Source organism: Calypte anna, chromosome 4B (assembly GCF_003957555.1).
Source record: "Calypte anna isolate BGI_N300 chromosome 4B, bCalAnn1_v1.p, whole genome shotgun sequence".
NCBI lineage: Eukaryota > Metazoa > Chordata > Aves > Apodiformes > Trochilidae > Calypte > Calypte anna.
In genome coordinates this window covers 9,139,354-9,151,655 of record NC_044249.1, presented here as the reverse complement: position 1 = coordinate 9,151,655, position 12,302 = coordinate 9,139,354, and the positions used below count along the sequence as shown (strand labels likewise).

The window sequence follows — 12,302 nt, the reverse complement described above, 5'->3', positions numbered from 1 at the left end:
GGAAGCTCCACCTCAACATGAGGAGAAACTTCTTGACTGTGAGGGTGAAGGAGCCCTGGCTGAGGCTGCCCAGGGAGGCTGTGAAGTCTCCTTCTCTGGAAAGTTTCCAAACCCATCCTGGCTGTGTCCCTGTGACCCTGCTCTGGCAGGGGGTTGGACTGGATGATCTTCAGAGGTCCCTTCCAACACAAACCATTCTGATTCTATGATGTTTCTTGTGTGATTGTCATCTGTGGTCCAGATACATGCCCAGCCATGCTGTTACTCTGTTCTTGGTTAGCCTGGCCACCAGATGTACTGATGGTCTTTTTAAGCTTGTGCTCTAGTAAACCTTTAATTTTTGATAAAATCTATTTTCCTGATGAATTTCAGCTTTTCAAAAAGCCTCACCCACCCAAGCGTGTTAGAAGCCGGCTGAACGGAGAGCCCATAGGAACCTCTCTGCCCCCTGGTTCCACAGGGGACAAGATTTTTTTCCATCATTTGGACAACCTGCGGCCATCCCTTGCCCCAGTGAAAGGTACAGTGTAAAACAACAGTTAATTGTTACTGTTACTCTGCCAGACTATTCAGAATTTCAGAAAGATGATCCTTTTCCATGTTTTGCCTAGTTATGTTCCCAATGTCTGTTCTTTTGTTTGAAGGACAAATTTAAAAAATCCTAATGCTGTAATATTACGTTCTTAGCTGTCTGAAAGCAGACATGGGAAGCACAAAATCTGTGCCAGTTTAATACAACTTTTTTTTAAATAGAGAGATAAAATTGGTCCCAAGCACCTCTTTAAAATTTTAATTTAACAAGCAGCATTATGGGTACATAATGGACCTGCAGAAGCCTCACTTTTGGGGATTTCTATAGCAGAAGGATTCTCTATTGCAGTGCCAAGATACATGGAGAAATGTTGGCAGGAATGGGTTGTGTTTAGTAACTGCACTGAGACCAAAAAAAGGTGACTTTTTTACTTCATACCTGACATAAAACAGAGTAAAAGTTAATTGGTCTATGAGGCAGGTAAATGCTATATAGTGATATGACACCATGGGTTGTATTCAGGAATGGAGCCTGTGGGAATGCTTGGCCAAGATGTTGGAATCAATACTGAAAACTTTGTACTCGTTCTTCTTGATGATGTCCAATGACTGGACAAGGGGCATTGGGTGCAAGCTGGAGCTTAGGAGGTTCCACATAAATACGAGGAAAAACTTTTTCACTGTGAGGCTGACAGAGCCCTGGCACAGACTGCTCAGGGAGCCTGTGGAGTCTCCTTCCCTGGAGACATTCAAAACCCACCTGGATGTGTTCCTGTGTGACCTGATGTAGGTGACCCTGCTCTGGCAGGGGGGTTGGACTCAGTGATCTCTAGAGGTGCCTTCCAACCCCTGACAGTTCTGTGATTCTCTATTGAAAATGCTGCAATGGCTTTTAACAACCACAGGCATCCTGTTTGAAGAATGCCTTGTGCAACATCACAGGTGGGATCAAAGTTATTGGCAGTCATTTGGCATCTTCTCAACACTACTGATGGTGCTTAGCCCTGCGTTTCTTAGGAAGGTAGCAAAAGTTGCCATTGTTGCAGTTGAAACAAGGATTTGTAAAACATAGCCAGCACAGGAACCCCACTTTTATGGAGCATTGGTCACAACCACCCCAGGCAATACTGGAGGCATGGGGAGAAGTGGCTGGAAAGGTGCCCAGAGGAAAAGGCCCTGGGGGTGCTGGTATACAGTCGGCTCAACATGAGCCAGCAGTGTGCCCAGGTGACCAAGAAGGCCATCAGCATCCTGGCCTGTATCAGGAATGGTGTGTCCAGCAGAAGGGCAGTGATGGTGCCTCTGTACTCAGCTCTGATGAGGCTGCACCTCAAGTGCTGTGTTCAGTTCTGGGCCCCTCACCACAAGAAGGACATTGAGGTGCTGGAGTGAGTTCAGAGAAGGGCAACCAAGGTGGGGAAGGGTCTGGAGAACAAGACTGAGAGGAGAGGCTGAGTGAGTTGGGAATGTTTAGTTTGGAGAAGAGGCTGAGGGGAGACCTTGTTGCTCTTTACAACTCCCTGAAAGAAGGTTGTAGGGAGGTGGGTGTTGGCCTCTTCTCCTCAGTGAATAATGACAGGAGCAGAGGAAATGGCCTGAAGCTGCAGCAGGGGAGGTTTAGATGAGATATTAGGAGGAATTTATTTACTGAAAGAGTGATCACTGGCAGAGGCTGCCCAGGGAGGTGGTGGAGTCACCATCCCTGGAGGTATTTAAGAATGGTGTAGATGTGGCATTTCAGGACATGCTCCAGTGGCCCAGATTGTGGGGGATTTGTTTTTTTGCTTGTTGCCTCTGTGTATGGTTGGGCTCACTGATCTCAGAGGTCCTTTCCAACCATGATTATTCACTGATTCTGTAATTAGTGGGGTCATTTGGCATTTGTCTGTGCTAGCAATAAAATGTAACGCCATCTTCTTTTTCAGAGCTCAAGGAGCCTGTGGGACAGATTGTGTGTACTGATAAAGGCATCCTGGCAGTAGAACAGAACAAGGTTCTCATCCCACCAACATGGAATAAAACCTTTGCTTGGGGCTATGCAGACCTTAGCTGTAGGCTGGGTACCTACGAGTCAGACAAGGTTTGTAATCTAAATTTGTTTCAATGCAGAATGTGCCAAAAGCAATTAGTACTCAATAGTGCAAAAATTCTAACAGTGGTAATTTATATCACATGTGAAGGAAATAATCTCGTACTGCCTATGGTTTATTGTTTTCTATCTGAAGGTCTTCATCAGAATGCTGGCAGAATGACTGACATAAACCAACTAATAATTTTTTGTCAGATCTGCAAAGCATGAGTGAATTGCATCTATGCGTACATCTCTTTTTTTGTTTTGGTGGAGTGGGGTAGTGTGCATCTTATGGCAAAGGCTGGAATTGCTTCAGGTTGAGGAAGAGCTGCCTGGGGGGTAGTAGCAGTATCTGAGTTACTTCATGGTCCAGTTTGCAGGGTGCCACTCAGTTTTTCATTCTTAACCTAACAAAGACTAATCCTGCAAGTAATTCTTTGGTTTTGTTATTTTTAGGCAGTAATTGTTTATGAATGTTTGTCAGAATGGGGTCAGATACTGTGTGCCATTTGCCCCAATCCCAAACTAGTCATCACTGGAGGAACAAGTACAGCTGTGTGTGTCTGGGAAATGGGCATCTCCAAAGAAAAAGCTAAAGCCCTTACACTGAAACAGGTAAGATACAATAAAGGTGCATTTTACGTAAATTATAAAATCAAAGGAATTATGAAAAGAATATTGCTCACACAGGAAGCTTTGAAACCATGAGTCTGTCACTCCTCTAAAGAACTGAGTAGTCTAGGTACTGACCTGCTCTGAAAGTGGGCAAAATTGTGTCTTTCAAATTGCATTGTTGAAAAGGATAGTTGATCTTCAGGAGCTTTTCGGACAGATGGGGAATTTGGTAGCAATGTTAACAAAATTATACAGGTGTGTTTTTTGTGAAATCCTCTGTTTATTGTAGTGTTATAAAATACCCCCGTGCCAAAACTGTGTCAGGGAAGACAGTGAAGGAGATTGACTTAAAAGGTTCATTTTCCTATTTTAATTTTTCTCTTTTTAAAAATGTATCTATTTAAATTACCACAGCCAGAAAGAGCAGAGTTTTGCACAGAAGTGTATTTGTGGAAGCAGAGTGTACTTGTTCAGGACCACCTTAAGTTGTTCTTGCTTTATTAATTCAAAACACTTAACTTTTAATCTAACAAAGGAGTGCCTGTACTTAAAGGTCAGTTGCACCTATTTGCAGAGCAAGTTTTGTGGGTTTACTAAACAAACAAAAAAACAAACACAAAAATAAACCCAACAACTATCAAACCCACGTAACCCATCCACAAACAAAACAACCCGCCCCCCAAAAAACCCTATTACTCCTGTCATCTCCAATTATGAAAATAGTTGCCAACTGAATGCCAGTAACTCAGCTGCATCTTATGAAAAGGATATTCAGTATTGCAGTACCTGAATCTTCTCATACAAGTGGTTTTAATGTAGTAATTTTTGTGCTCTCTCCTGATTATAGCTTGTTCATCCTGGTTTTTTGTTCTGCAGGCATTACTGGGTCATACTGACACTGTCACCTGCTTAACAGCATCACTGGCTTATCACATCATTGTGAGTGGGTCCCGGGATCGCACCTGCATCATCTGGGATTTGAACAAACTCTCTTTTTTAACACAGCTTCGGGGGCACAGAGCTCCAGTTTCAGCTCTCTGTATCAATGAATTAACGGTAAGAACCCACCACCAGTCACCAGCATGCACTGGGAGCAGGAGCAAGAGTCAGAATTTGTTAAACTGAAGAAAAACAAACTGAGCTCTTTTGTTAGCTAGGCAAAACTTTTGTAACCCATCTGAAAACAAACCACCTGGCTTAGGGAGTGATTCCTGTCTTCTCTCCAGCAACACATGTGGGTTTTCTGCAAGCAGAGCAGCTTGAGCTTGGAAGGGCTCATTAACAATGCTGGCAGCAGTATAGCTGGTGTGGCTTTCAAAGTGGGTTATCAAACCTTCCATGGGAGATACAAAAACATTTTTTAGTGTTATCTTGGTTGACTTATGTTAATATAAAGGAAGCAGAAGACACCTTGGACAAATCTGCAGTGACAGTTTGTAGCAGAAACAGACATATCCTCAAGCTTGTCTCCCTGGTGGTCTTATAAATTAGAGGTTGCCACTTACCCAGATCCCATGGAGATCAAAGAATATGCCTGAGTTGAAACTTAATGTAGCTATTGGGGCTGGATGGGCCATGTTGCAACTAGAGCAGATGTAGTGGTTGAAATCCAGACAAAATGGGGCTGTAATGCAAGAGGCAAAGTTTATGAGCTGTAGGTAGTCTGGTGGTTGTGGTGTTGCCAGTATTGGAGACTGCAGCACCCATTTCTCCTCTGCACTAGTTTGTACCATGTTTTGCTCTTTTCCTAATAAGAAAGCAAATTAAGTTGGAACTTATGTTTGTTAAAAAGAATAGGGTCAATATGAGCAAAGTCTTTGAAAACTGAGCAGGGAGAGTGCTGAAAATCTGCTGTTGGATTGTTATGCTGTGAAAAATGCAGTAATTGGCCTACTGATTGTATGTTGTAAATACAACAAATAGGTTGCTACTAATTACAATTAAAAAATAAACCAACAACATACTTTCCTAAAGATTTGTTTAGGTGGCCAAACTCAGCTTGAATAGAAGATCCTGAAAGTGCAAGCCTTAGTGGCTGAACTTGACTTATACATGAGACTGACTTCTGTTTTTACTGAAGAAAACCTGAGACTGAAATATCATAGAATCATAAAATAGGGCTGGAAGGGACTTTCAAGATCATCTAGTTCCAACAGAGGTGTTATTTGTCTTTGCAGGGGGATATTGTATCATGTGCTGGCACTTATATTCATGTATGGAGCATTAATGGCAGCCCTACTGCAAGTGTAAACACTTTCACTGGCCGAAGCCAGCAAATAATGTGTTGCTTTGTGTCAGAGATGAATGAATGGGACACCCAGAATGTCATAGTAACGGGACATTCAGATGGAGTAGTCCGGGTAAGTACTTGGAAAGTCCAGGAGTACTTGGAAAAATAAGATTATGCCTTTGTAGTGTAGTGGTAGTTGAAGTCATATCATGCACAATGTCCTGGCCATTACCAGAAGCAGTCCTGCTATACTTGGGTGCTCCAGCTGGATAAAATAGTCCTTCAGGAAAGAGAGAGTCCAGGCTGGGTGGACAATGGGGACTCCTTCAGGTACTGGAACAGCTGTGCCATTCCTGCACAGGGCAGTGCACTGTGTCCTGTCCACAAGTGAGATGGATGTTGAAGATTTGTGGAAAACTCTTTCAGTGAACTGACATTCCTATGCAATGTTTCAGTTTTCTTACTCTTTTTTGCTGCATTCATTACAATGTGGTACCTAGTAGGAGTCAGCAACATAGATTTTTTTTTCCTGCTCTGTTGTGGACACTTTTTGGTCTCCAGCATCTATGCCTGGAGATTGTAGTTTTTGTTCTATACACCTTGAAACAATTCATTTTGCTGTGTAGAAAGAAAGAGGAAGTTGATGGCAACTCTGATGACTGTGAGTCTAAGTCAGTTTTCAGTACTTTGCTCTGTGCAGTCCTAGGTCTGCCTTAACCAAAGTCTGCTGCTCAGGTTGCTGTACAGGGTGGGTCTTTTTATTCAAACAGCTAGGATGTTAAACAACAGCACAAGACTTGTTCACATGTGGTTCAAGCATGAACACAGGTGTCCTCTTACAGTATTTAGCCCCCAAACACAGGGCTTAGTACATCACATGGTGATGTGATCTGCCTCTCATGCTGCCAGTTGCAAATCCACAATTCTAACCAACTATCTTAAATCAGCTATCTTAACCTAGAAGTAGCTCAAAAGAAAGCTAAGAGCTTGTGTGCCACTTTGCTTATCCCCTGCCCTTCCAGTTCTGGCGGATGGAGTTTTTGCAAGTACCAGAAACACCAGCTCCTGAGCCTGTGGAGGTGCTGGAAATGCAAGAGGATTGTCAGGAAGCACAAATAGGTATGTGTCCTGATGAGGGGGTTGTATTTGGTTTTTGTCTGATCTTCAGTATACGCAGGTAAAATCCTGTGGTTACAGAATGCAGAATGGACAATGGGGATTTTGTCAGAAGGCAATAGACATGTCTTAGTTCACCACCTGGTTTATAGTAGTTTCACACTGCTATGAGTAAGAAAGAAATCATGCTCATCAGGGTTTTTTTCTGTGAAGATGGAACATTCCTGTGGGTGATGGTTTCTGCTGTCAGTGAATGCAATGGCTGCTACCATAGCCAAAAGCTACATTTGTTTGTTTGTTTGTTAAATGGAATTATAGAATAACAGCAGAGTTTAAAAAAAACCTCCTGATGAAACAGCGTTCTGTTTAGACAGCCAGTGCTGGCCAAATCATTTGTCCTGTCAAAGATTTTGGTCCATGCTTGATGGGTGTGTCTTTTAGCCATCTTACCTTCCTTTTGCCCTCTTCATATTGAATACATGATCTGGTTTTGGTTCTGGACTGGATTATACTCGTTAGTAATTATTATATAATACAGCTCATTAATAATTATTATAAATACAGCTTGCTTTAATTTTAGTTCCACTAGGAATATAAATATCTTCTGCAGTTACTTTTGTATGTTAACAAAACATGCTATTAATAAATCTGCATCATGTTTCTCAGTCAACCAGAGTTTCAGCACAGCTGACTGTGCTTACTTGTCTAAGTTTTGCTTAAAGGCAGCAAGATTTGGTTTTGTGAACTTGAGCACTCTTGAAAATTTTATTCATTGTGTCTGTCATAGCCAGTCTCAGACTACTGCATGAAACAGCTTCAGTTCATGAGTGCACTTTTCTGACAGACCAGTGGAAAAAAGACTAACAGTGATTCCTGGTGAGAGCTGAATCACTGCAAAGGCTGCATGAAGTTTCCCTCTCTTCATGCTGGGTTCTTGGTAGTGCAGCAGCAGAAGAGGGAAAAAGCTCGGGCTCCAAGCAGCCTTACTAACAACAACATCTCTCCTCTTGGGTGAATCCAGGGCAGGAGGCCCACGAAGAGGACAGCAGTGACTCCGAGGCAGATGATCCATGCACAGGCCAGGACACAAAACTGCAGGAGAACCAGAGTCAGCCAGGCAGCACCAACCACAGGCCTAGGTCATCATCCAACAGAGCAGCAGCTGCGTGGTCAGCAGACAGTGGCTCTGATGACTCCAGGCGTTGGTCAGACCAGCTCAGCTTGGATGAGAAAGATGGCTTTATCTTTGTGAATTACTCTGAGGGACAAGCAAAAATGCATCCCCATGCTCAGGTTAACCACCCCCACCCCAGCTATGCTGAAGCACGGCACTACAGCAAGCTTAAACCAGGTAAAAGAAGTTGGGTGTACTTTCTGTTTCAGATAAATGTACTGTCAGCACTGACCCATGAGGCAGTCTCTGTGCAGCTTTGAGCAGAGCTGGCTGATAATTCCAAAATGGTCAGTGAACAGAAAACTATGTATGAAGGTTGCATGTTGAAAAGATTTCTTGAGATGCTTGTGGTCAGCTTGCCCTGGCCGGTAGCTAAGCTGCTCACTCACTACCACCACCACAACTCCCTTCAGCAGGGTGGTGTAGAGAATAGGAAGAACAAAAGGAAGGGAACTCATGAGCCAAGTCTAATAAGTGAAGGAAAGAGGAAGACAAAACAAGTGATGGAAACAGTCACTAGACACCTCCTGCAAGCAGAATGATGGCCAGAGAGTCTCTGAGCAAATGACTGCCTTCCCCAAAAAACATCCTCTCAGTTTTATGGCTGAGCATGATGTTCTGTGGTGTGTAGTATCTCTTTGGTCAGTTCAAATCACCTGTCTAGATGGGTCTCCTCCCAACTTATTGCACACCTCCAAAGTTCTGTTGTGTGGGGGTGTTGGAGCAGAGTGGGAAAAAGGAGAAAACCTTAGCACTCTGCAAGTACTGCTGAGCAACAGCCAGAACACTGGTGTGTCATCAGAACTGTCACCTACCCAAAACACAGCATCGTATGAGCTTTTATGAAGAACATTAATGATAGTTGGAAATCTGAGTCTTGACTTCAAAAATAAAATAAAAAATAAAAAATTAAGCTCTACTAGTCCTGTCAGGTTTTGGTACTGGGATTCCCTGTTTGCCACCATTCTCTGCAGTTCCCAACTGGATTTAGAGAAACTGGAGGCTCTGTACATCGTTTTGTATCTTCTCCTTTCTTACATGCATTGGGCAGTAGCTGAAAAATGTGTTTTCTCTCAGAGAACCTGGAGTCACAGAGTTACCTACCTCAGTGAGGAGACTTTTTTTTTTTTTTTTTTCTGTCTTTCTACAAAGTCACACATTCATATATGTTGAGGGGCAAGGGAACAAAAATGAGTACATGCGAATTTGCTCTTTCCCCTCCTATTTCCCACTCATTTGCAGGATACAGATGGGAGCGTCAGTTGGTTTTTAGAAGCAAACTAACTATGCACACGGCATTCGATCGCAAAGACAACGCACATCCAGCAGAGATCACTGCACTTGGCATCTCAAAGTGAGTAGCTTGCAAGCAGTTGCTGCAAATGTTTTGGTTTTTCATCGTTGTCAGCGGGAAGCAGTGCAAAGCAGCTGTTGCTTTGTGGTCCTTTGTTCAGGGCAGTCTTGTTCAAGGACTGAGGTTACACAATAAGTAGAGTTACTCAGCCACATAACGTTACACAGGGTGTTGTTACAGCTCAGTTTCTCAGTCAGACCAGGCTAATTTGTGCGTTAGTCACTGTCCTGGTAGTTTGACCTCTATACAGCATCATGGAATTACTGAGTCTGGGAAAGATCTCCAAGCTCATCAAGTCCAGCCTATTTATATTACATATTCTGACATAGAAAATCAGTTGTTGATGTCTGCGTTTGACTGTGCCGGAGCTGTTTCAGGAATGCTTTTGCTTTTTTTTCTTTTTTCTTGCAGGGATCACAGCAGAATTCTCATTGGGGATGGTCGAGGCAGAGTCTTCAGCTGGTCAGTGAGCGATCAGCCGGGCCGATCCGCAGCCGATCACTGGGTGAAGGACGAGGGTGTGGACAGCTGCTCCGGCTGTGCCGTCCGGTTCTCACTCACTGAGAGGAGGCACCACTGCAGGAACTGTGGGCAGCTCTTCTGCCAGAAGTAAGCCAGCCAACACATCTCCTCTTGCTTCTTTTCCTTACAGAATTTTAGGCTGGGTATAGCTGTTGCACACCACAAAAAACTGCTGGAAGATTAAGGTTTCCCCTACCAAACCAGAAATGATGAGGAAAAAAGCATTGCACCCTTAAAAGTTCCAGGGAGGAATTAGAAAAGACAGAGCAGCCCCTTTATAAATCCCTTTAGCAAGACAGATATCAGGAAAGAAGTCACAGAATCGTAGAATGATTTGGTTTGAGGGGAACATTAAGGATCATCCAGTTCCAACCCCCATGCATGGACACCTCCAACCAGACCAGGTTGCCCTGTCCCACATGGCCTTCAACACTGCTAGGGAGGGGGCAGCCACAACTTCCCTGGGCAGCCTGCTCCTGTGTCTCATCATCCTCATAGCGAAGAATTTCTTCCTAAAGTCTAACCTAAATTTCCAGCACAAGTCTTGTGAGGAGAGGCTGAGGGAGCTGGGGGTGTTCAGGCTGGTGAAGAAGAGGCTCAGGGGAGACCTCATCACTCTCTACAAATCCTTGAAAGGAGGTTGGAGCCAGGGGGGGGGTCAGGCTCTTCTCCCAAGTAGCTACCAGTAAGACAAGAGGGCATGGGCTTAAACTCTGCTAGAGGACATTTAGGTTGGATATTAGGAAGAAATTCTTTACAGAGAGGGTGATCAGGCATTGGAATGGTCTGCCCAGGGAGGGGGTGGATTCTCCATCCCTGGAGGTTTTTAAGAACAGCCCGGCCATGGTCTTGTAACCACAATAGTAGTGGATCAAGGGTTGGACTTGATCCCAGAGGTCCTTTCCAACCTGGATGATTCTTTGGTTCTGTGTGATTCTGTGATTCTCCCCTCTTCAAGCTCAAGGCTCTTATCTGCATGCAGCTTTGAAAACCTCCCTGTTGCTCATCAGGGCAAAGCTCTAGACAAATGAAGATGGCAAAGGAAAAAAACACACAGACGTCTTTTTCAGAAACTAGTTTTCTTGTCAGTCTACAAGCAACCTGGTCAAAATGTAAATTATGTGCAGCACTGGAAGGATGCTGGTTTGGGAGCCAGTATGACACACAGAAAAGTGTGTGAGCTCCTCTTACCCAGGAACTGAGGTGGGAGGCTCTTCTCTGGTCCACTGGGTCAGAGATGGTATTCCCAGTCTCATCTGGATGCAAGTTACATCAGGAGAGGTTTAGGCTGGATATTAGGAAAGATTTTTTCACTGAATGGGTTGTCAAACATTGGAATAGTCTGCTCAGGGCAGTGGTGGAGTCACCATCCCTGAAGGTATTTAAACATCCTGTGGACCTGGTCATGGTTTAGGGGTGAGCTTACAGTGTTGGCAAAAGGTTGAACTGGATGATCTTGGAGATCTCTTCCAACCAAAGACATCCTGTGATCTCTGTAGCTGTACTTTGAGCTTAAACTGGTAACAACAGCTGTTTTAAAGCTACCTCTTTAGAGTCATCTCACTTATTCTGTGGTGATCACAGCAGTTAAATTCTCCTGCCATGCTGCATTGCATTTCTCTGTGGAGATAAGTTTGGACAGTTTTCTGATGTTTGAAGTCATGATGATAATTCCACCCCTGGACAGAAAATGGCCAGGTCAAGAGAGGCCCTGTGTTCACAGCAATGTGTGTTTTTCCCTACAGGTGCAGTAGGTTTCAGTCTGAAATCAAACGTCTGAAGATTTCCTCACCAGTCAGAGTCTGCCAGAACTGCTTCTACAACCTGCAGCACGAGCGGGTCTTAGAGGAGGGGTCCAGAAATTGATGGGGTCCTGGCAAAGTGGAGACCCCATCCAGCCCCACCATCACTCCAAGAACTAGGGAAAGTATCGTGCAGTGAGTGGGAGGGATTAGAATCTTGTCTGTTTACACTTAAGTTTATACTGAGTTTTAAGCACTAAAAGTAAAAAAAAAAGGGATCATTGAATTGATTTGTGTGGACGGAAGGTAAATGAGGCTAACAGCATCATGAGGTGAAGAGCAAGGCCCAGGAAGACATGATTACTGAACTGTCAACCCCTAACCCTGTGCTGACATTGCTATTGAGAAAATCCTCATCCTAAACACCCGTTCTTGTCTTGTTTTTGTAGAGGTAGTCATCTTTATTGGGGGGAGGGGAAGGCTTTTTAGAAGATAGTTGTAAATCTGCCTTCTTCGCAAGTAACTGTATATTGTAAATAGGTATAATGGCCTTTTTATCTAAATATGAACTTAACTGCCTGTTACATGGGACTTCAGATTAACCACTATGCTTCGTGTGGCATCTTTCTCTCATCTCTCGATTTAAATACGGATGTTTAAAAGAGAAAATTTGAAGGCATTATGTGTATTTCTGTTGAAAATCCAGTCTGTGCATGTTTGTTCTTTCAGTTGCCCACAGTATCTTCATTTAAGTAAGGCTATTCATAGAATTACATGGATTTTTTCAAAAGAAAACATTTTTGCAAATAGGACTTGGAGTATTTTATTCTTGCTGTAAGATAACCAGAAACTAAATTGTACACTTGTGTTGCATTTTATACCAAACTATTGACCACCTCAGTGTTGTTCATATTTAATAAGGCCTCTTTTATACATACGTCAGAGCT

At 43.5% G+C, this 12,302-nt stretch overlaps 1 protein-coding gene across 5 annotated transcripts in view; it reads left to right on the top strand.

Annotated features, from left to right (window-relative positions):
- Positions 1 to 12,083, top strand: part of WDFY3 (WD repeat and FYVE domain containing 3) — a 153,518-nt gene extending 141,435 nt beyond the window's left edge. For 3 of the 5 annotated variants that reach the window (XM_030450428.1, XM_030450430.1, XM_030450429.1), the window contains 10 exons: positions 373 to 520; positions 2,457 to 2,611; positions 3,059 to 3,217; positions 4,094 to 4,273; positions 5,395 to 5,577; positions 6,470 to 6,566; positions 7,585 to 7,914; positions 8,980 to 9,091; positions 9,503 to 9,700; positions 11,359 to 11,479. In XM_030450428.1, the coding sequence (XP_030306288.1) occupies positions 373 to 520; positions 2,457 to 2,611; positions 3,059 to 3,217; positions 4,094 to 4,273; positions 5,395 to 5,577; positions 6,470 to 6,566; positions 7,585 to 7,914; positions 8,980 to 9,091; positions 9,503 to 9,700; positions 11,359 to 11,479 (1,683 nt within the window). Of the gene's footprint in view, positions 1 to 372; positions 521 to 2,456; positions 2,612 to 3,058; positions 3,218 to 4,093; positions 4,274 to 5,394; positions 5,578 to 6,469; positions 6,567 to 7,584; positions 7,915 to 8,979; positions 9,092 to 9,502; positions 9,701 to 11,358 lie in introns of all 5 variants that reach the window. The other 2 variants (XM_030450427.1, XM_030450431.1) reach the window with 2 other exon arrangements.
- Positions 12,084 to 12,302: the final 219 nt, after the last annotated feature.